General features: G+C 58.3%; 1 protein-coding gene across 8 annotated transcripts in view; it reads left to right on the top strand.

Annotated features, from left to right (window-relative positions):
• Window positions 1-23894, top strand: part of RIPOR3 (RIPOR family member 3) — a 73729-nt gene that overhangs the window by 31346 nt on the left and 18489 nt on the right. For 7 of the 8 annotated variants that reach the window (XM_038572588.1, XM_038572587.1, XM_038572584.1 and 4 more), the window contains 2 exons: window positions 13685-13804; window positions 21174-21320. In XM_038572588.1, the coding sequence (XP_038428516.1) occupies window positions 13695-13804; window positions 21174-21320 (257 nt within the window). In that variant the 5' untranslated portion in view covers window positions 13685-13694. Of the gene's footprint in view, window positions 1-13684; window positions 13805-17132; window positions 17798-21173; window positions 21321-23894 lie in introns of those variants that run through there. The other variant, XM_038572590.1, reaches the window with a different exon arrangement.

Genomic DNA, 23894 nt, shown 5'->3' with positions numbered 1-23894 from the left:
GAGACCCTTTCCTAAAGCTTTTAGAGGGGATCTGGCCCTGCTGACACCTTGATGCTGGACTTCTAGCTTCTAGAAGTGTAAGACAAGACATTTCTGTTGCTTTCAGCCACCCAATGTATGGTATTTTGTTACAGCAGCCACAGAAAGCTGATACACTTCCTCAGGTCTCTAACGCTGGGGGCACAAAGCAGTTAACAAAGCTATACATTATGGGTAGGTTTTTTCAACAAAGAGAAAAAAGCCACCTTCTTGCGACTGTAAAGTGAGTCACGGAGGGTAACGTCAATGATCCCTATTTTACAGATGGAGAAATTGAGGCTCAGAAGATTAAGTGACTCATCTAAGTCACAGAGTTAGGAAGAGGCAAAGTCTGGACTTGAACTTGTTTTTGGTGTTTTCTTTTTTCTTTTCTTTTCTTTTTTTTTTTTTTTTGACCTCAAGGCTTACACTCCTCACCTTCCCCGTGAATCTGCAGATGTGCAGCTCCCAGATCACTGCAGAGTCCCCATGTCCTAGTCCCCAGATGTCCCCTTCCTTATTACATGAGCTCGGAACTTGGTACTAGCCTCGTCCTTACAGGAACCACCTGTTCCAGCCACATCTTCCGTAACATGAGCCTCTGCAAAGTGAACCCTCTTTCCCTGGTGATTTTCATTACAAAATCAGAGATACATTCCCACCAAGCTCATCTCCCAGTAGGCCGAGTAAGAATGTTTGGCAAAGAAGGAATTAATTGATAAACAGCTTGTAGTACACAAACTCCGGAGTCTGCCTGGAGTGTTTTGCAACACTTTTTGGAAACTCCAGAATTGCAATTCCAGCACAAACTGTTTATTTCAGGCCGTTAAGCCACACACATATCCTGCATGCCTGGGAATCCACTGGCTTCACTGTGAACATCCAGAACGGAGCCTCTGACTGCCTTCCGTGTGGGCATTTGTAGTGGCTGCTAGAGCAGGGCTGCAATACCTGGGGAGACCAGTAGGGGGTCTTCTTCCAAAAGGAAATGGATTTCAGGCTGAAGAGTCTGGAAATTCAAGGCATTAGGTTCTAGGAAATAAAGCTGTTCCTTGGGGAGGAAATCCACTCTCCGTACAATGTGAGTTAACCATCTGGCAGAGGATCACTCAGTCCTGAGGATGGGGCAAGAAAAGTTGTGAAAAACTGACTTTTCCTGCCTCGTCCCCCATGCTCCCCCTCCTCCGCCCCCAGGATGGCACAGGAGCTGGGGTCAGGGTGCCCGGGACAGCCTCCATCTCTGCAGTTGGCACCAGGAGGGAAAGGAAATGGCACATCATATGGTTGAAAGAAAAACCGAAACAGCAGCCTGGCTTGGTTTGTCCCTTGTAAACTGTTTACCTTGGGATGACCAGATGGCTCATCTCTGGGTGAACCCTTGACCGTTTCCGGTGCTGTAAACAGCCTCCATCAGCAAACAATCCTCATCAACCGGCCCACGTGCCAAGGCGGGAGTCCCAGGGCCTGCTGGCAGGGGATCTCGGGCGTTCCAGGAGGCTGACCCCGCACCACTGGGTCACGGATCCTCATCCAGACACGGGGGCCACGCTGGGCAACCCTGGGTTGTGGACAGGAAGGCTCTTGAGCACCTGCGGTGGGTGGGCTTGAAATATTAATACCCACTGGGCTCCCCAGTTACAGCCCTAGCCCGTCGCCTGCCCAGGGTCCTCCAGTCAGGTCCCTGTTCCGCCTGTCGCCTCACCTCTCACTACTCAAGTGCTCAAAATATGTCTGAATGCCTGTATTTCCCTCCCGCCCGCCCCCTACCCACTCCCATCCTGGCTGTGTGAGTGTGGAAAAACCACTTGCCCTCTCTGAGTCACAGCACTTCAGCTGTAAACAGGATGAGGGTCTGACCCCCTCTTCCTGCCTGCCTTACAGGCTGGGTGCAAATGTGTGGAAATAGGATGGATAGTGTGAAGACTCTGGGAGTCCGCCCCTGCCCCATCCCACCCACCCCCTGCCCTCACTAGGACAAGACCCAGTTGTGATTAATTTTTTCAGGTTGGAAAGGGGCACAAGAGGAGCTCTTGCCTTTTTAGGCAGTGGATTGGGAGCTTTTGACCATCCTGGTCTGGGTTCCCTCCTGAGACACCCCTAGATAGGGCCTCTCTGCAGGCGGGTGCTTCTCTAGAGCCTTCCGGGGACAGTTTCAGGGGGTGAGATTTTAGTTCTAGGGGCGTCCAGAAGCTGCAAGCCTGGGGAGGGGTGTCAGAAACCTGTTGGATGCTTTTAAAAGCTCATTCTGGTCTTCAGATTGGGGCAGAGGACCAGGTGGAGGCAGAGAGGCCAGTGAAGACCAGAGAGGTGATGGGGGCTTGACTCTGGGGGCAGGGGATGCAAAGGAGGGGACAGATTCAGGGTGTTTCTGAGCAGCAGAGCAGACAGTGAAATCTCTTGGCCGAGGCCCCCTGTGGAAGAGGGAGATACTTTTGGGGACTTTACAGCCTGGACGGGAAGATGAAATTCTCACCCAGGGAGCTGGACTTCACTGGTCAGAGCAGAAACTTAATCTTAGAGGTGGCGAAAGCAGGTTCCAAACTCTTAAAACATAGGACAATTTTGGCAGATCTGGTCACATAAATACTTGAAGCTCCTGTTACACACACACACACGCACACATCATTTAGGACAATTTATAAGGTGAGTGAGGGGCTGGGACTAAACTAGAAGTCACTGAGAAAAAGCTAGGTAGTTAGGACAAAAGAATATGAACTGGTTGTCCCAGAAGAGGAGCTTCTAAAGATAATGGACCTACAGAAATACTGTCGAGCTCATGAGGACCCAGGGAACGGAGGGCGAACAAGCCCACTTGCCCACGCCCCATAGAACAGCACAGAGTGAGGTGGGTGGAGGAAGGGATCCAACCCTCCCAGAAGAGGTGAATCTAAGCAGCGCTCAGTGGGAGACCAGGGGCAGGGGTGGCTCGAAGGCTCAGTGACAGCAGATTCCAGAAACCTGGCAGCGAAGGCCTGCGGTGAAGAGGCTGACAGGGAAGCCAGGCTGCCTGGGTTTGAACTTCTCCATCCTAAGGCCAGAACAGGACAAAGTGCAACATTTTGGTGAGGGTCAAAAGTGTATTCAGGCCAAGCTAGGCTGGCACGGGGAGAGGGGAGGTTGAATGGGGCGGGGGGTGGGGGGAGGCCAGATAGGTTTGCTCAATCAGAATAGGAAAGGTGTGGGTGGGGAAGGAGCTGGAGAGGGCGTCTGTGGGTGAGAGGTGGCACGGATTGTTCTGGAGGCAGACAGATTCAAGGGAGCTCCAGCAGAGGGCAAAGGGCAGGGCCCCTGCTGACTTTCTTGAGCTCCCAGCACCTTGGCCTTTGCAGGACTCTTCCTTCCTAAGAAATAATTAAATAGTGTACGTTACGGCTGAATTGGTATAAGGATGGATAAATTATATAATAAAATACATGCTATTGATATATAAATAATAACACATACACAATATCATATAATAAAGCATTCTGTTTAACCTAAAAGTTCATTTCTTTTCTCCTGATTTTAAAAGTAATCCAACCATTTGCGTGGGGCCCGTGCCCAAGCCCCCGTGCCCTGTGCCGACAGCCTCTTCTGGAGGCAGCAGTGGAGAGTGGCATTCTTGCTCAGGCCCCTGGCGGGTTAGGCCTAGGGGAGGCTGCTCTCCTCTCAGGCTGTGTGGGTGAGCGGGGGGGACGCTCTGTGTCCCTGATTATGGAGAATTCGGGTAGTTCTCTCAGTGGGGAGGGGATGGTCCAGGGGGTGGCCCTCGGGTTTGGATTCGAATCCTGCCTCTGTTGAGTGGCCCCAAACCAGTGTGTGTTCACCCAATGGTCAGGCTCTTTTGGTTAAAACGAGTAGGTTGGCTTTGGGTCTCTCTTCGCTGCCGATGAGGGTGGCAAAGAAGGCGGGTGTCACACAGAGTTGTGACGGTGCAGCAAACACCCCGAGGAGGCCACCAAGCTCTTCTCCAAATGCAAGCTGCTGCTCACCTTCCTGGCGTGAGTGTGCAGGTGCACGCATGTGGGGAGAGGGTGGTAGAGGCCCAATGGGAGCTGCAGCCCCAGGGCCTCTTCTGATGATATCGGGCTGCTGCCCCCCCCCCCCCAGATTCCCACACCCTACTCATGTGGGCGTGGAAAGGCTTAAATTTTTGTAGCCAGGGGAATACGGTGCCTTCACACCATTACCCACAGCCGTGAGAATGACCTTTAACACCCACACTGCTCACTCGCCAGTCCTCGAGAGCAGAGCCGAAGCACTGCCTCTAACCCGGTGGTTCCCACTGGAGGGGTTTCCACCTCCCGGGGAACAACACGTGACAGTGTCTGCAGACACGCTCGGTTGTCACCACTGGACAGGGCAGTGTTCCTGGTATCAGGTGGCGAGACGTGCACAGGACAACCCCCGTGGCAAAGAATGATGTGGCCCCAAGTGTCAATGGAGCCGAGCCTGAGACCCTCCCATACCCATTCCGGAGTGAGGGCTTTTGGTTAGGGTCCCACATGTGTTGCTTTGTCACCCCTAGGACGTGGATGTAATGTCCCCCACCTGGGGGGGGGACACACACGTGTTTGCAAGTGAATCATCGATGATGTGACGCTGCAACGTGCTGGTTCTAACCACTTCGGCTCTCCAAGCCTCAGTTTCCCAGCCTGTAAAACAGGGGTGGCAACAGCACCCGCCTCAGAGGGGTGTTGTGGGGAGATGCTGCATGTCCAGCTCTCAGCCCAGTGTCCAGGATACAGTAAGGGGGTGCCGCTCAGCGGGCCCAGAGTGCAGTCTGAGGCCAGACTTCCTGGGTACCAGGAATGAAATGAGTTAATTCTCACAACAGGACCTTGGTTCTCACCAGCGATATTGCTGCTTTCGAGTTTTTGACATCACACAGAGGTGCTTGGCCAAGAACAGTGACCACTGCTTGGCCTCACCCCGACCTGCCAATAAGGTCAGTGCCAGGAGGGGTCTGTCTCCAGCACCCCTCCATCTCCAGCCCTCCCAGCCAGCCTCTTTCTTTCTTTCTTTCTTTCTTTTTTTTTTTTAATTTATTTATTTACGATAGTCACACTCAGAGAGAGAGAGAGAGAGAGAGAGAGGCAGAGACACAGGCAGAGAGAGAAGCAGGCTCCATGCACCGGGAGCCTGACGTGGGATTCGATCCCGGGTCTCCAGGATCGCGCCCTGAGCCAAAGGCAGGCGCCAAACCGCTGCGCCACCCAGGGATCCCTCTTTCTTTCTTTCTTCCTTCCTTCCTTCCTTCCTTCCTTCCTTCCTTCCTTCCTTCCTTCCTTCCTTCTTCTTTCTTTCTTTCTTTCTTTCTTTCTTTCTTTCTTTCTTTCTTTCTTTCTTTCTTTCTTTCTTTCTTTCTCTTTCTTTCTTTCTTCCTAAGATTTTATTTATGAGAGACACAGAGAGAGAGAGAGGCAGAGACACACACAGGCAGAGGGGGAAGCAGGCTCCACGCGGGGAGCCCGACGTGGGACCCGATCTCGGGTCTCTACAATCAGGCCCTGGGCCAAAGGCAGGTGCCAAACCACTGAGCCACCAGGTGTCCCCCGGCCAGCCTCTTTCTATAGCTGCCCTACGGCCACTGACCAGTGTGGAGGCAGCATTCGAGAGGGGATTCAGCTGCCCCTCTTGCCCCCAGAGGGTCAGCTTTTGTCGTCCCCTCTCTGTCATCTTGCATCCAGGCTCTTTCCCAGCCATGCGCCTCTAGCTCCACGCACACCCCCACCCCCACCGAGGCCCCAGGAAGCTCCTTCACCCCCAAAGTTGCTGTCTTTTCCAGGTGACCCCGGCCCACCTGGTGACGGGAGCATGGGATGGGAGCATGTACGTGGTGATGGGAGCAGTGAGGGGGCCATTTAAATCAAAACACCCTCTGGATATTTCACAGAAATTCATGAGTCATCTCTACCTCGTAAAAGCCCAGTGGAGTTAGCTGGGAGCCGAGATAATATTTGTGGGCCTTTAAACAGAGTTTGTTTTTCTTTCCTTTTTCTATCTTTTTTTTTTTTTTTTTTTTAAGAGGAAAGTTTCTCCTATGACCCCAGGCTCATCCTGAAAAGCAACATTCTCTAGGTCAGAGGATAAGCAGTCAGCCCTGCAGCTTCATTACTATGCCACCAAGGACAGAGTAACCACGCTTTCGGTTTTCTTTAAAGTAACATTTTTTCCCCTAATTATGAGGGCATGCATGTCCACTGTGGAACATGGGTAAGGTATCGTTTCAAAAAGAAAACCGAGACGGTGTTGTGTATCGTTTACATCTTGGCTCTTGGCTCAGCGTCTTACGTTGAACATCTTCTATTTTCTCAAGCCATTATTCCTCAAAATCATACTCCCAATTCTTTCTTTCTTTTTTTTCTTTTAAGATTTAACTTATTTATTCATGAGAGACACAGAGAGGGAGGCAGAGACATAGGCAGAGGGAGAAGTAGGCTCCCTGCAGGAGCCCGACACAGGACTTGATCCCAGGACTCTAGTATCACACCCTGAGCTGAAGGCAGGTGCTCAATCGCTGAGCCACCCAGGCGTCCCCATATTCCCAATTCTTACGGCCACATACGATTCATCCGAGTGGCTGAGGCATCTGGGCTACTGAACCTTTCCCTCGCACTTGCCCGTCTGTGGCCTCACCTGGGGCTTTCATTTGTGAGATGGTCACAGGTGCGCTGTGAAGCAGCCCCAGGAGGCGGCCTACCTCTCCACCCAGGACCAGGTGACTGGTCCCTTTGAGCCTCTGGGCTGGAGCTGGAGCCCGGCTGCCCTGGGCAGGAAGCTCATGGGGATGCTGCGGACTGTGTGATAAACCGAGGGAAGGGATCCTCTTGGATTCTGGGTCCTGACTCCCATGCCTGGTCCTGAGCCATCAGGAAGTTTCCACTTGGGACACCTGGGTGGCTCAGTGGTTGAGCGTCTGCCTTTGGCTCAGGGCGTGATCCCGGGGTCCTGGGATGGAGTCCCTCATCGGGCTCCCCGCATGGAGCCTGCTTCTCCCTCTGCCTGTGTCTCTGCCTCTCTCTCTCTGTCTCTCATGAATAAATAAAATATTTTTTTAATTTTTTTTAAGGGGAGTTTCCATTTACCTTGCAGCCCTGGGACAATGAGCTCTGGGGGGACAGTTAGGGCGCCCCAAGGAGTTGCTGCTGCTTCTCTTACATGAGAAACCAGTGCTGTCTGCACATCGGGCTTTCCACAGGACCATCAGCAGAGACACGCCTGCGGTCCCTGCCCCCCCCCCCCGGCTCCTAGTCCCACTTCCACGCAGGGACCCAGAAATGTGAGCTGCCAAGAAGCTGGGTTCCTATCTGCTCTACTTAAACCAAGTGTCCTGCAAATCCATTACTCTTCATGTAAATACACTATTATTTAAAAAAACCAAAACAGTATATCATACAGAAGTCAGTTTGCTCTAAATAGAAGGTTACCTCAAAAGAAATTCACCAAAACACCTGATTAAATCTGAGCCTCTCCCTTGGCCTGTCCATCACCCTGTGCCTGCGGCCAGCTCCGCGCTGGGCTCAACAGGGGGGTGACCAGTGGCAGATTGCTGGGGAGGACAGGATAGGAAGAGGGAGGACTACGGCAAGCGAGTGATGCCCCATATTCCTCCCTCGGCCCCGAGTGGCCTGCGCTGGGGGAGCCTGAGTTCTAGCCCGGCCCCCCCACTTGACGGACAGGGAGACAGAGGCTCAGAGGGAGGGAACTGATTCACGATCACACGTAGACACCCCCCTGCCCCCCCCTCCCGGCCCCGGGCATGTTTTCCTGGCCCAGGAGACGTGAGCAGGGAGAGAGGCGTCTGAAAGCACCCGGCAGGAGCAGGGCCCACTGGGCTCAGCAGAAGGAAGGGAGCCCAAGCTGGCGGGCGTCCGGGCTAACACGGCCTCTGGCCTCTGCGGGTTGGCTGTGGGCCTTTCCCTCTCAGGGACTATCAAATGCCTGGGTCTTGTCTGTGGGGGAAGCAAGGGGTGGGTGGGTCAGGGGTCGACTGCAGAGGGCAGAGACCGGGCAGGCCAGTGGGGGCCATATGGGGTGTCCGAGCCTCCCCAAGGGTGGTGCTGTGTGCTGGCCCAGGAGACACGGACCTTGGGCCCAAGGGGCAGAGGCCTCCCCCGTGGGACTGCTCCCAGCCCCTGGATGGAGGTGCCACGTTCAGAGGCCTGGCCTGCGGTAGACACTCGGTCATTGTCTCCTCAGGCACAGCGGCGTTGTCCTGGCCAGATGTGCAGGGCAAACTGAGTAAGTGAATCAACTCCCCACCCAGAGGGTGCTGGAGGCCTGGCCTGCCTGTGTCTCCCTGGATGCAGCTTAAGCCCCTACTCCCATGAAGTGGGGTCCCCACCTAGCCCTTCAGGGACCCTCGATGCTCCAGCCACATACACCGAACTAAGTTCATCAAACGGATCCTATCTCTTGCCTCTGAGCCTTCGTACATGCTGTTCCTACCACCTGGCACACTCTTCCATCCCACCTCTCTCTGCCAATTCCTTCTCTTCCTTTAGACTTCAACGTACCGCTTTCCCAGGGGGTCTCCCCTGTCACTCCCCCTTGGCTGGGGTTGGGGTCCTTGTCAGCTCCCCATCATGGTCCAGCCTCTTTATCTCATGTCCTCATCCCTGTCTCCCCCCCGGACTAGTTCACAGCCACATGCCCGGTGCCTGCATTCAGTAGGCACTCAACACATGTGCGTTGAAGGAACAGATCAAGTGATCAAGTGAAGGAATCCGGGACACAGTTCTGAAGAGACGTCCTTCAATTGTCCTTCAATTTACTCAGGCAGTGACTTCTGAACCAGTACTTACGGGGGGGGGGGGAGCCCTACTTGGTGAGGTCCTAGACACACAGCTGTGAGCAGGACCCAGAGGTCCCCACCCCGTGGAGCTGGGACTCACAGGAGGGCCACGCAGCTACTGAGCAGACCGACACGACAATTTGGGATGGTGACGAGTTGTCTGAAGCACTTGAAACAGGGTGAGGAATGAGGCCGCCGTAGCCAGGGGCGCCAGGGAGGGCTTCTCTGAGGAGGTGACCTTTCTGCTGGGACCTAAAGGCTGAGAGGGAGCCTCATGGGAGGCTTGCGGGAAGAGCATGCCAGGGACAGAGAGGGCACGGCCAGGGTGGCTGGGGACGAGCTGGCAGGGGGAGGAGCATGGATTCCTCTGGCCCTTGCATGCTCCTCTGGGCCACCCGGGCACGTCAGGTGGCCACCCTGGGCCCTGGGCGTGCTCACCGGTGAAATGAGGGAGTCGGCCTCCCATCTGGCGCAGACTGGCTGGTCCCCAGACTGGTTCCCTCCTCCGGTCGTCCGTCCCTCTTAGGTATAAACTCAACATTCCTCATCCTGGGCTATTTTGCCATTTCCTTTCGTGCTAAACCAAAGGGTCTATTTTGGAAACTCCTATAAGCAAACTAAGCCCTGCCTGGCATCTGAGCGGATATAAAAGAGCCCTAAGTGAGGGACTCAGGCATAAAAGCCACCCAGCCCTGAGAGCCCACGCTGTTAAATTTAGAAGCATCACCTCCAAATGAGGTGAAATTGTAGGTTCCCCGGGCCGGCGGGCGGCTCTGGGCAGCAGTGAGCTGGACAGATTTAGTGAGTGGGCTCAGGCTCCTCCAGGCCCGCCGCCTCGGGGTGGAGGCCCAGGACGCCGGCCGGGGTTCCGGGGTTCGGGGAGCAGCCGGCCGTGTGAGAAGCGCCTTCGGCTGTCCTGCCCAGCTGCGTCCCAGCTGTGTCCAGGCCATCCGTCCAGGAGCGTGCCCAGGCGCCGGGCCGGAGAGAGGCAGCGAGGGACGCGGGGGAAGAGGCAGTCCCGTCTGCCGTCAAAGGTTTGGCACCTGCACGGCTTCCGTGCCTCTCTCCCCTGCCCAGGGCCCAGCGAGGTCTCCGGCTTGTCTCTCATGCCCTGAGCGGGCCGGCTGCCCAGAGCTGCCCTGAGCCTCTGAGTGTCCCTCCCCGGGGACTTCTCCGACCTGCCCACCATCTAGTGGCTAAAGGGTTAAGGCCAGCCACGGCGTGGGGAGCGGGAGGAGCGGGGTCTGTTCTGAGTGGTCAGGGCGCCTGTGTGTCAATGATTAAACATTAGGCATATCAGCCTTAGTCGGATGTGACCAGCACTTGTGGGGGCTTGTCAGGAGCTACCCACCAAAGGCTCCTGCGATTCCAGGGGTCTCAGCCCGGCCACCCCACCCGCAGTCCACCAGAAGGGAAATGCTTTTGCAGCCAGAAACCCAGCTGGGCAAGATTGCAGCTGGCCACCTGGGCAAACACCAGGATTAGCCCTGGGGGGAGGGCTGCTGGCCCCACTTGGGGGGCAGCTGAGCTGATTAGGAGCTGGTGCTCATCCCAAAAGGCCCACAGGGACTTGGGTTCCCACAACCTGAAGCCTGCAGGAGATGGGGCTTGATTTTTCTTGGCCACCCCCGATGCTATGTTTGTAGCTTGCAGGTCCCTTTCATGACCTGCTTCCATTCTGGGGGCCCTTGTCTGCCCTTCAGCCCAACCCATGGGTCGGGCTCATGCGTAGGAGCATGTCTGCTGCACAGCCCCCTCCGGGATGGGGGAGCAGGGGCAACCTAGCACGAAGTAGCCAGGCTTTTATGGCCTGTCACGCCCAGGTCCAGATCCCAGCTCTGGCATCTCCTTACCTATGTGACCTTGGCCGAGTCCTTTCCTCTCCGTTCTGAGCCTCGATTTCTTTATCTGCAGATGGGGGATATTAAGAGTACTTACTTCATATAATCTGGGGGGGAAGTAAATGAGATTTTAAGCCCTTAGAGCAGGCGGCAGGAGGACCACTGGCTGCCAGGGGTCAGAGGTAGTGTTGGCCACCCAGGGGTCGCTTAGTAAGAGCTGCGGCTGTTGTAAGTACCGTTGCATGAGAACAGAGCCATGCTCATCACTTACATGGTGCCTGTGGCTGCTTTTGCTCTAACAAGAGAGTTAAATGTGCTCTTCTGTGACAAAGAGTCTATGGCCTGCAAAGCCAAAAACTTTAGTATCTGGTCCTTTACAGAAAATGTTTGTCAGCCCCTGCCTTGGAGTCTAGCACTTAGTGGAAATTCTTATCCTTATCCTTATTTTTCCACTTATCTGGCACCATGGGCTGCACGGCCTGGTACAGTGGGGGCAGCAGCCCAGCCTGTCAGGCCTTGTTCTCTGGACCCGTAAGGATGGGCCGTGAATCTTCCCAGCACCAGGGAACACTCCAGCCCCGCCTGCAAGTCGCTCTCCATCTAGTGGGGGAGACTGAGAAGTCAGCATTCACAGTCCACTGTAACGGCGGGGGGCGGGGGGGGGGTAAGGGAAGGGCGTTCCAGCCCCCCAGCCCCCCAGCCCCCAGCTCCCGGCTCCCAGCTCGGGGCCAGAGTACTGGTCCCAACCAGTGACCTTGCAGATCTGCCTCCCTGCCCACCCCTACCCTGGTCAGTTCCCCTGCCCAGCTCGGCTGGGGGCCTTCAGGAGTCTGAGAAGGTTCCCAGTGCCACCCTGAGCAGGTACTGACAGTGGTGGGGCAATGCTGTGCTGATAAATGTTTAACAACCTGCAGAGAAAAAAAAAAAAAAAAAAAACCCAAACCCAAGCCTGCAGCATTTGACAACATCCAGGGTGCAAATATTCCTATTGTGGCTGATTTCAAGCTACCAAAATTTCAGAGAACGTAACAACAGATGCTTGTGCGCTGGTCCGGGCTGGCAGCAGCCCAGCATAGGTGGGGACAGTGGGGACCTCCTCGTGGGGCTGGGGCCTCGCCTAGAGCAGGGATGCCTGACCACGCGTAGGAAGAAGCGCTGGCGTCGGCAATCCATCGCACTCCACTTCCGTACGTGTCTCTGTTGTTTCCAGGCCAGTCCTGTCCCCTCAGTTCCTCCTCTGTCAGGGCAGGTCAGCGATAGCTCCTCTGCCTCAGCCGGTGTGTAGATTTAATAAGATACGTTCCACAAGGCATTTTGGGCATGGCCGGCTACATAAGGAGCCCTCATAATACTCCCAGCAGGGCTGGTGTTCGTGGACCCTGGTGCTGGGGCTTGCCACACAGTGGGGGCTCAGCAAACGCTCGCCAGAGCCTCACCCCCTGCACCCCTCCGTCCAGGGCTGGAGCTTCCATCAGCCAATTGCACAGAGACAACCAACTCTTTCCGAGTGTCCACCTTGCATTATGTGTCCTCAGTACCTTGTCTCCTTGGTCCTTTTCTGACTTTCCATTTTGCAAATGTGACCACTGAGGCCCAGAGCCAGTGAGAGGCACCACTGGGATTTTGAACCTGTAGCACACGTGGGGTGGGTGGGGGGTGAATGGGGGAAAAAGAAGGTTTGTGGGGGCCACACAGATCCGCCAGGGGGGCTCAGGAGCCTATGGCAGGGGCTGGCCACATGAAAAATGCAGGATGGGACACTGGATAGACGTGGCTCGAAAGAGATTGTTATTCCCGGGGTGGGGGCTGGGGGAGGCCCCGGTGTGAGCAAAGGTGTGGACACTGGACTCAGCCGGCCAGAGAAGGGATGTGGGAACGCAGGGGCCTTACCCCGCAGGGAGACGAGGGAGCTGGCGCAGTGGAGCTTTTGCAGGTGAGGCTTGGGCAGTGGGGTCCCTGGCATCCTTGCACTGCCTCCACCCGGCTGAGGAGCAAAGGATGAAACTGTAGCTGCAGAGATTTAGGTTAGATACGGAGAATCTTCCGCTTGTTGGTGCTGGAAGACATTGGGCCATATTCCCAAGGGATGTGGTGGCATTTTTCCAATCTAGAGGTGGTTTGGAAAAAAGAAAAGACAGTCAGGGTTCTAGGCTGGCCTCACTGCAGCCTGGGGCAGAGACCGGGCGATGGAGCCGGGGATTCTGGAGCCCTGGGATGCCAGCAGCCTGGCCTCATGTGGGTTGGGCTTTGTCAGCCCCCGCTCAAAACCTTCTCATGGCTCCCAGTCACCCTGGCCCAACGGCAAGGCCAAACCCTTTCCTGGGGTTACCGAGGCCTCCCCATGACCTGCACTCTGCGGGCCTCTCCAGCCCCGCCGGGGGTCACGCCCCCACCCACGGCACTGCTTTCTGTTTCCGGATGACACCATGTCCTCTGCACTCCCAGGCCTTTGCCTGTGCTGTTCCCTCTGCCTTTACCCTTCCCTCCCCTCCTCAGCCTTTTGTTGTCTGCACTTGGTCACCTCCTCCATGGCGAGGTCGGGTAGCCCCTGGGCTCCCCTGTCTCTTCACTAGAGACTTCCTACTGTAACCGGTAGCTCATCAGCCTCCCCGCCAGACTGGGAGCCCTGGAGGACTTTGCCTGTCTTGCCCAGTGCGTGTCCCCAGCGTCGCGTTTGGCACACAGCGCTCACTGAGGGTTTGTGGAGGGAGGGGAGGGTTACCGGCCGAGAGGAGGTCAGCAGGTCTGGTTTCGGGAGGAGCTGACTCCCCCCTGCTGGAGGGCTTAGCATTGCTCCGGCATTAAGAACCTGAGCGCAGAGTAGAGACCTGGGTTCGAATCTTGCCCCTGCCACCAGCCCCCGGCAGGGTCCCTAACCTCAGTGAGCCTCAGTTTTCTCATCTGTCAGCTGGGGACAGGACAGTCGCCCCCTCTCTGCAGCTCTCGTGAGGCCTCTGGGGGCCGTGGTTGGGGGCGGGGGGTGCGGGCCGCCGTCTGCGCTCACCAGGTGGCGGCACGAGGCTGACCCTCCCGTCCTCTCCCCGTCTAGGTGACTGGCCATGTCTGTGAGGCTGCGGTTCCTGTCCTCCGGGGACGCGGGGGCCGTGGGGGTCGTGGGCCGGAGCGCCTCCTTCGCGGGCTTCAGCAGCGCACAGAGCCGGAGGATCGCGTAAGTTCTGCCCCTGGGGAGGGGGCCCGGGACCCCGAAGCTCGCTCTCATGCCGAGTCTCGGGCCCGGCATGGCGTGTGTGCACATGTGTGACACCTGGCACAGGGGGCATCCTGTAACTTCTTGGGGACCCACTGGGATCATCTCAGTTGGTCCTGGAAGTCCGATCCGCCTGAGTGCATCAGGCCCACCGGCAGATCAGAAAGCAGGCGCAGAGAGGTGGAGCTGCTCAGCCTGGGTCACACAGCAGGACTGGTTCAGAACTGGAACCTGGTCTCCCGGGGGTGGGGTTAGGATGGAATGTTTTTCCTGTTTGACACAACTGGGACGTGGGGCCACCTATCCCAGCTCCGCGACCTGGGCCAGTGACTTCACTCCTGAGTCTCGGTTTCCTCATCTGTGAAATGGGGATCATGAGTGTCCCTCCCCCACAGAGCGGTCATGAGAGTACAGTGAGGTGACACATGGCAAGCAGCCGGCATGCGGTAGGTGCTTGGGGGAAGTTTTCAAAGGAGGAGGAGCAGCCTCTGCAGAGATGGGCCTGGGGTCAGTGCGGGGCCTCTAGACACCGGTTCATGGCTGCTGCGAGTTTCCGTTCCTGGGGGGCCACTGCCTGGTCCTGGGCTTCCTGCCAGGCACCGGGCAAGCCTGGGGGGTTGCTGCCCGCTGGCAGGCCTGGGGGCTGGGATGGTCCCTCGGGCACCCTCAGGGGCCCACACATCTGCTGGTGTCAGTGAATGTGGGAGATAAGCAGGACTCCCAGCCCAGCAGGACCCCGCACCGTTGGTCAGTGAGTCAGTCAACAACCAAATCTCCTCCAGAGATTGGCATCCACCTAGAATATAATGCAGTCCCCTCTGTGGCCTAACGAGTGGCCCCCTGGGATCTGGCTGGCCGGCCTCCTTTTGAAATCCTCTGCTTTTGCCACATTGACCTCTCTCCCCTCCAGGCCTCTTCCCTCTTCTCACTCCTGTTTTCCTGGCCAATTGCTGCTTAACCGCCCTGGGCCCTCCTCTGGCTCTTCCCTGGGGTTTAATAGCTACATGTTCGACGCCCAGGGATGCCTGGCCCCTGAGGTCAGGCTCTCCCGGCTCGCCCACTCGGCTCCCGGTGGCTCAGTTCCAGTATGTGCCTGGGAGGAGTGGCATCTCAGGGCTGAAACCCTTGAGCGTCCCAGTTGGAAGCACCCATAGGAATCCCTAATTCATCCCACAAATATTTATGGAGCATCTACTCTGCCCAGGCCCCACCCCAGGCTCTGGGGACAGACCCAGGCCCCACCCCTCCTGTCAGAGCAGCGAGCAAGAAGCCAACCGTAATCAAGATGGATTCAGCTGGCGGCAAGTGCTGTGAGGGAATTAAAACAGGGGGCTGGGGGAGGCGGCAGGGGTCTCAGAGGAGGCCCTCAGTGAGGCAGTGGCACGTTTGAGGCCAGAGAGAAGTTGCCTGTTTACAGCAGGCAGCCAGCGGGGCTGAGGAAGTCTTCCAGGTGGAGGGGGCAGCCAGTGCAAAGGTCCTGAGGTGGGGATGAGGTTCGAGGCCCCAGAGGGAGTGAGCACCCCATCCCCCCTGACTCCCAGCCTCCAAGAGGAGAAAGTGTGGATGCCACTGTGAGGAAGGCATACAGTAGGCACTCCATAAGTGATGCTGAGAGGGGCTAAATAAGTAAACTGGCCAGGGAATGATGATGTTCCTCGATGGAACCACTTCCCAGCTGCCTCTGCTGGGCTTCATCAGAGCTCCCACCCTGCGGGGTCTGTAATTGGGGCTGCTAAGGACAGTTGTGCGGGTCACCCAGCCAAGGGGACCATCCAGCCACGTAACCCTCCCGAGCTGTGTGCCCTGGCATGGGTCCGGTCCACGCAGTGTGTGCCCTTCTCTAATTCACATGTGGTGATGTGGGGACTTTGTTCCCCTGGTCTAGCCGGGAAGGGTGGGGGGCCTCCCCAGACCCTGCAGCCAAGGCCAGCTGCATGAGTGTGCAATGTGTGTGCTCAAGGATTCCGGCTCAGGTGTAATGCTCTGCTGTTGCCATCTTGCAATTCTTAACATGTTTTGAAAAATGGGGTCCTGCATTTTCTTTTGCGCTGGGTCTCATGAATTCTGTGCCCGGTCCTGCCAACAGCTCTCCCCCTGCCGGGCCTTTGGGGGCCTCTGGACCTCCTGCATCCACGGGAACGTTCCCGCAGGCCCCAGCCAGGACCTCTGCCCAGATAGTGTCCCAAGGTGTGCCCCTGGCCTCCTGCTGCCCCAGGGATTTCTGGGCAGCGGGGGGCGGGGGGGGGGAGAGGACAGAGGGGATCAGACCCTGTTCCACTAGGGCTCACTGGCCATCAGCAAGGACAAGATCACGCCCTGCAAGGTCTGCATCCTGATCCGAGAAAGAGGACTCTGATGGCTGGACCTCCCCTGGGGGCTCCTTCTCCTGGGGGATCCCCCGTTCAGGGAATTCAGAAGAGCTCCCAGCCTGGGCGGGTTCTGAGGTCCCTGAGTGACCACCGTCTGGCCCTGGTCGCTCCCGTCCCCTTGTCCACAGTGAGGAAGAAGCTACCCATGAGGACAGGGAAGCAATACATCTATTTTTAACTTCCTGCCTCTGCCCGACTCCCAGGAGTCTGGACCCTGGGCCCTGTGGCTGGACGGCCTAGATCGGGTTTCAGAGCTCACCTTCTGGCCTTATTTCTCAGGTAATGCAACCAGGCTGAGGCACAGCCACATTGCCAAGGCCCTCAGTGGTGGGGGCTGGGCAGGCAAAAATAACCTCAGACAGGAGAGCAGGAGATGGAGGCTCACGGATCCCCCTTTGTCCTCAACCCCTTCCCCTGTCCTGGCACCTGAAACCTCTTTGCCTCTGGCTGTGGCTTTTCAGTCCTTAATCAAAGAATCCACTTGGGGAAGTGATCTATCTGGTGGGGAAATTTTACACTAAGGTGTGAATGATTGCCATAATAAGGCCACATCTAACAGCCATATATAATAAGATGGGGAGATGAAGAGGGCCAGATCTGCCCCGATTCATGGGCTTGGCTGCTCTTAACCCCTTCCTGCCACTCCTCAGCCTGGTCCACTTCCCCCCAGGCGGTCAGGAGGGCGGCCTCCCGAGTAGGAGCCACTGCCCTGTCCTGGCCACGGCGGGAGCCCCTCTGTTGGTTGGGGTGGCTGGGAAATGCGGAGGTGAAAACGGAGCAGTAGCCTCTGATTTTCAAGGAGAGGAGACTGGAGAAAGAGGACATGGTGGCGGTGCTCGCACTGCCCTGTGCCAGGGGAGCAGCCGGGGGCGCAGATCTGGGGCCAGGGGCAGCCACCGAACCCGTTTCCTTGACAGTAGAGAGGGCGACGCCTCGGAGACACGTGGAAGGATGGGCTAGCCCATGTGAGGCACCCGGAGCAAGCCGGACCTGCACGCGGCCCCCCTGCGTGTTACTCACCCCCCACCCCCACCCATGCCGCCAGGCGCAGGAGGAAAGGGTGCAGCGGCGGGCAGTGGGTCCTCGTCTGAACCGTGTCCTGTAATGGCCCCGTGGCCACTCCCAGCCCCGCCCGCCTGCAGATCCTGCACCCACAGCAACCACGCGCCGGGCCGACGACACCAGGCAGCGAGACTGTCCCGGGGGCCCTGGGGTGCACGTGCCCATCTGGAAGCTGGTCTGACGTGCCAGAGGCTGTTTAATATTTACTGAGTCCTCCCAGAGCTGGTAAAACATCCGCCCCCGGAGGCCGCTCCCTCCCCTGGCAGTTGTGTCACTGGGCCGGACACGCAGCCTGATTTCGCCATCCCAAGGATGCACGCGTCGCCTTCCTGGGCCGCGCCAGCCTCCGAGCAGCCGCCACGCCCGCCCTGTTAGACCTCAGACCCGAGAACTGGACTCGGAGCCTCCCCGGGAGGCAGGCTCAGTTGCGGCAGCGACGCCAGGAGGTCTCCGGGTAGATGGAAGCGGGGCCCGGCCGGGGGCACCCACCCCCCGGGGACTGTGGACCCCCGGGAGCTGGCAGGTGAGCAGGGCTCCTGCAGCCCCACCTGAGGGGCTTGCTCCTCCCACCCCCGCCTGAGAGCCGCCTCTCTGAGGGCTGCAGCCCTGCCAGCTTTGTGGGGGGCCTGTTCCAAGAGGTGGGTGATGTGGCCTCAGGCAGGTGAGGGAGGAGGGAGCGCAGCCCCGTGGAGGACTTGACAGACATGAATAACAGCAAGAGCACTAGGGGATGAGCACGGATGGACCAGGCTTTGTGCCCAGTGCTGGTCGGGGGCGCCTTCCCTGTTCGGCCCCAGGCAAACGTATCATCCTGTGTCTATTCCGCCCCCGGGCACCGCGGGCTGGCTGGTATCTCTTATTACCTCATTTAGCTCTGATGCATCCATAGCACTTACCCCTTTGCCGGGCAACTCGCCCGCAGCAACACTTTCTCGGATCCCCATTTTATGGATGAGAAAACTGAGGCCCGGGGGGGTTCCTGGTCACACAGCTCTAAGTGGGGTTACCGCAGAGACCCTGGCATCTAGCTCCAGAGCCCGTGCTGGCCGCCCCGTGGCCTCCCCCAGCTGGCCTGGCGGCTCACAGGGACATGGGTCTGGTCTGTCTTGGTCACTGTTTTTCCTGTAGCCGAGATGGCGTTCAGCGTGCAGTTCGTGCTCAGCAGATATTTGTTGAATGAATGGCTGTCTCATGACAGCACCATGGGGTAGGCGCTCTTCTTTCTTTTTCTTTTTTTTTTAAATATTTTATTTATTTATTAGAGACAGAGAGAAAGAGAGAGAGAGAGAGAGAGAGAGAGAGAGAGAGGCAGAGACACAGGCAGAGGGAGAAGCAGGCCCCATGCGGGGAGCCGATGCGGGACTCGATCCCGGGTCTCCAGGATCATGCCCCCGGCTGAAGGCAGCACTAAACCGCTGAGCCACCGGGGCTGCCCTGTAGGTGCTCTTCTTCTTTTTTTTTTTTAATTTTTACTTATTTATGATAGTCAGAGAGAGAGAGAGAGAGGCAGAGACACAGGCAGAGGGAGAAGTAGGCTCCATGCACCGGGAGCCCGATGTGGGATTCGATCCCGGGTCTCCAGGATCGCACCCTGGGCCAAAGGCAGGCGCCAAACCGCTGCGCCACCCAGGGATCCCTGTAGGTGCTCTTCTTACCCCCTTTTTACAAATCAGGAAACTGAGGCTCCAATGGGTTAAGACCTGTGACCTCCGGGGCTGGGACTGGAACCCGGGTGGCTGAGCAGGAGCTTGTGTCTCATGAGACCGTACAGGCTCCCGGCGGGGCGAGGCCCCCGCTCCTCCCAGGTCCTTCCTTGCCTCAGTATCCCCCGGGAGCCAGCTGTGAGTCCGAGCGCGCAGGCAGGCCTGACACCTCTATTTCCCGCGTGTTGCTTTGTGGTGTGGCCGCGCGGCCTGTGGCGGGAGCCCAGCTGGAGGGGTGGCCCCGACGGCTGCCCTCGGCTCCGCAGCAGGTGTGCGCGTCTGAGTGCGGAACGTGCGGCGGCGTCTGGCTGGGCTGGGTCTGCGGCCTGGCTGCCCGCTGGGCCTCCTGGGGCGCCGGCAGCTTCTCCCAGCCCTGCCGAGGGAGCCGGAGCCGTGTCCTGCTTGCAGACCGAAACCCCCTCTTCCTCCCGGGAGAGGTGCATCCCGGGGGTGGATGGAGGAGGAGGATGTCCTCTGGGGTGGAGCCGAAAGAGTGAATCCCCTAAGACGGTGGTCGTCAAAGTGTGGTCCTCGGACCAGCGGGATTGGCAGCACCTTGGAACATGTTAGATTAGAAATGCAGATTCTCAGGCCTCTCCCCCCCCCCCCCCCCCCCCGCCCCGGCCCTGGTGACCTGGAAGCTGTGGTCGGGGGAGGGCTCCGCGATCTGAGCCAAGGTCCTCCAGATGCTGCTGAGGGCCCCGAGGGAGTCCTGCTCCCACATGGGTGCTGCACATCCCGGCTGGGAATCTGCCCACGTGTGGGTTTGGGTCCCAGCTCTGCCACCGGCATGACCTGGGGGCAAGTGACTTATCCGAGCCTCAGTTTCCCTACCTTGCAACAGGGTTAAAAATCGATATTTATATAAAACCCTTAGTGGGTGCGAGAAGCAACAGACACTGAGAGCATCTTCTGTCCTTGCATCATCATTACGCTCCCTCGTCATCCTCCAGGTCTTTGAAGCTCCCCTTCACCCCCTTCCCTCTCTCCCCCTCCCCTCCTTCTTTCCTTCTCACCCCCTTCCCCCTCACCCCCTCTCTCTCCCCCTCCCCTTCCTCCTCCCCCACCTCTCTCCCCCTCCCCTCCTTCCCCCCTCCCCCTTCCCCCTCACCCCATCTCTCTCCTTCTCCCCTTCCCCCCACCTCTCTCTCTCCTGCTCCTCCTGCCCCCTCCCCTGCACCTCTCTCTTTCCTCACCCCCCACCATTGTCCCACCCCCACCCCTGCTCCCCCTGGACCTCAGAGCAAGGCTGAAGCTGGCTCCTTAGCACACCTGAGAGGAGGTCAGGGAGGAAGTTGGGAAGAAAGGCTAGCAGCTCCTTTAAGAAACTGACCCAGATGTTGGTTTGAGTGTCATTTCACTCAAATGAAGGGCCAGCTTCACTCAAATGAAGGGCCAGCTTCAGGCATAGCTGGATCCAGGAACCCATCATGGTGTGGATTTGGTCTGCCTCCGTCCGCTCCTCCCCTGCATCGGTTCCTTGGGAGCGGCTGGCAGTTCCAGGTGTATGTTTCCCCAAAAGAGCGATGCCAGAAAAGAGAGATCCCTTTTCCTGCCCGTGAATGTGGAGCCAAACTCCAAACTGGCAGGGTTGTGTCCCAAGACTCTCCCTGAGCCCGGGGACGGAAGTATGTTGACTAACCCAGGCCCGGGACACACGTTTGCCTCAGAAGGCCTGTGTATGTGTGTGCAGGTGTGCATGTGTGTGCAGGTGCGTGTGTGTGGTGATATGTCAGGCCACCTCCCTCCAACCACACATGTAAAGAGCACGTCCTGCTACATGACCTTGGGGAGGTGCCCCAGAGGAAACCAAGGCGCTCTTCCCAGAGGGAGCGGCGTGGGTCCTGACCCCGAGATCGGGTCTCTGGGGCTGTTGGCCTGCACGAGCACACCGAGCAGGAGCAGGAAGCACTGGCATTTGGGCCGCTTCTGTGTATTTCTCACTGTGTTCGTTTCTCAGTCAGGCTCTTCTTCATCCGTTTTTAATCCTCAGATGCAAGCCCTCGTCTGGGCAGATGTGGAAACTGAGGCCCCAAGAGTCTTGGCAGCTTGCCCGAGACCGCGCGGCTTGGTGGCGACGGGGTGGGGCTCGGCCAGGCGTCCTGACAGCCGGGGCTTGGACCACCGGTCCCGAGGGGCCTGCCCCGGGGGGGCCTCTGTCCGGATCCCTGCTCTGACCCGCGTCCCCTCTCACAGAAAGTCCATCCACGGGAACTCCGCGAGGTCTCGAATGCCTGCCAAACCCTCCAGGACGTACGGCACGCTGCGGAAGGGCTCCGTCTGCCCGGCCCCCAAGCCGCAGCAAGTGAAGAAGATCTTCGAAGCTCTCAAGAGAGGCCTCAAGTAAGGACCCCGTTTGTCACCCTCAACACGTGCCTTCTCTGTCGCGCCTGCTCGTGCTCTCTGTCCTCCCCGAAGGGCGCCCGGCCCGTCCTGGGGGCAGGTCCTGTCGGCCACACACGGAGCTCGCTCCTGCTCATTTGCTTCGCCAACACGCCTGTCCTGGGGGCGGGGGGGCCCTGGGCTCATGGAGCTTGGGGTGTGTGGGGGGCAGCAACGAGGGAGCGACACGATCGGTAACGGAACTTCCACCAGCCTTGGGCGCGGTGAAGGAGGGTGACGGAGAGGCCGTGCACGGATGGCCTATGACACGGGGTGGCCGGGGACACCAGCGAGGAGACCGGATGGTCTGCTGGCCTCTGGGAGAGAAGCATCCCGGGCGCAGGGAACAGCACAGGCCAAGGCCCTGAGGCAGGAGCAGGGTGGGAGGCCGGCGTGGCTGGATTTGAGAGCAGGAGAGCTAGGCTGGTTAGCCGGGCAGAGGCCGGAACAGGAAGCCTGTCTCCCACTCCACACATTTCGGTTGAGGGCTGATGAAGTGCGAGGCACGGGGTGCGGGAGTGGACACAGCACGGAAATCCCGACCCCCGTGGAGCTTCCTGATGGGAGACACACACACCATGAACAAAGTATCGAGCATGTCGGATGGTGGTGAATACGGGGCAGGAAAACAAATCAGGGTAAGAATCAAATCAGCGTGGGGCTGATTTTAAATAAGGGGTTCAAAGAAGTTCTCACGAAGGAGGTGACATTTGAGCAAAAACCCGAAGGGGTGAAGGAGTGAGCCCAGCAGACAATGGAAAGAGAACATTCTAGGCCACACGTGCAAAGGCCCTGGGGCAGGAGCATGATGAGATCATTAGGGACAGAGTGAGCTGGCCGGCGCGGGGGCTGAGAGAGGGAAGGAGGGGTGAGGAGGTCTGAGGGGCAATGGGGACCAGATGATATGGGGCCTTGTGAGCACTGAGGATCCACTCCAGCTGAGCTGGGAGCCCTGGAGGCTTCCACCCGGGGGAAGGACGTGATCTGGGTCTGGTTTTTGTAAGATCCTCCGGCTACACGTGGAGCATGGGCTGCAGTGGGGCTGAAGTGGGGAGGCCGGCGAGACAATAACAAGGGTCGCGGCAGATGACAGCAGGGGACGGGATGGGTTTCAGGGTGCCGTTGAGGATTTACTGAGGGAGGGGTGGAGGTGAAGCGAGGGGAGCCCAGCCTCGTGGAGGTGACAGAGGGAGTCGGGGCACGAGCCTGAGGCTCATGGAGGAGGTCGGGGCTGCCCCTCCGTGTTCCTCAAGCCCGGGCGCCCAGTTCCGGGGGCTTCCCCTCTCCCAGCAGCCGCCCCGTGTGCCCCGCCGCCCCTGCTGTGCTCAGGGCTCTCCCATGGCTCCCTATCACCCTCGGGAGGCCATTCGGGTCCTTTCTCTGAACTTGAACCTTTCTAGACTCTTCTAGTCTCCACGCCCCGTCCTCGCTGGCTCCCCGAACGTGCCATCTTCCTTCACAGGCCCGAGGCCCGGCTCTCGCAGGGCGGCTGCTGGGCAGCGGGGGCCTCCGCGGCTGCCGCTCGCCCGTGTCCCCGTGCAGCGCACACGCGCACCTTCGGGAGTCGCACGCTGGTCCCCCTCCTCCCGTGACCCTGCTCTCTCGTTCCTCACTAATGACAGTGGCAGCTCCGGCTAGTTGGGGGCTTTGCACACGCCGCATCCTCCTCGAATCCCTGGAGGATGCTGCCAGAGGGCCTCCGGGCCTCCTTCGAGCCTCAAGAGAGGAAACTGAGTCCCAAAGAGGGGAAGCATCTCGGCCAGGGTCCCACAGCCAGGAAGCAGGGAGTGGGGCTCCAGGGCCGACCTGCCCTCTGTCCCCCCACCTCACCCCGGGCTCAGGGTAAATGTCACATCCCCCCCTTGCCAGGTCCTGACTCCCAGCCCCGGGGGGGCGTCCGTCACCCTCTGCCCAGGATGCGGGCCCCACGCTGGTGCCCAGTGTGTGCCTGGAGCCTGTCTTCAAGGGGCTCGTCTCTCGGGGCAGCTTCTGGTGATTCCTCAAGGAATCAGACAAGGCACATTTGGGACTTGTCTGGGCTCAACAGCATCCCCTTCTTCCTGGGGAGCCCAACCCCTAAGGCAGCAGTGGCCTGGCAGATGGTGGTGGAAGTGGGCCCGGAGAGGGTGAGTCACCTTCCTGGGGTGGCCCAGTAAATCTATGCTGAGGCAGGGTGCGGCCTCACCCCAGCCCCCAAGTCCAGACCTCAGGTTTCACATCTAAGGCTCTTGAGCTGGGAAGGAACCCAGCTTTCTCTGTGCTTCCCAGAATGGGTCTTCCAGCCCCTCTCAGTCCTTGGTCCTGCACATGCAGACGGCAGGATGGCCTGGCTTTGTCGGGGAGGGTGGCATGCTCTCGCTGACTCCCCGTGGGCCGGAATGAAGACAGAGGCCTCCGGAGGCCACTGCCTGGCTTCAGAGGCTGGTTTCAGCCTCTTCCCTGCTGTGACTCGGGGCTGAGTTTCTTGCTCATTTTGAGGGTCAGTTTGCCCATCCTTAAAATGGGTATAATAACTGTAGACCTTGTTTGTGCAGC

Source organism: Canis lupus, chromosome 24 (genome assembly GCF_011100685.1).
Source record: "Canis lupus familiaris isolate Mischka breed German Shepherd chromosome 24, alternate assembly UU_Cfam_GSD_1.0, whole genome shotgun sequence".
NCBI classification, from domain to species: Eukaryota; Metazoa; Chordata; class Mammalia; order Carnivora; family Canidae; genus Canis; species Canis lupus.
This window is presented reverse-complemented; position numbering and strand designations above follow the sequence as displayed.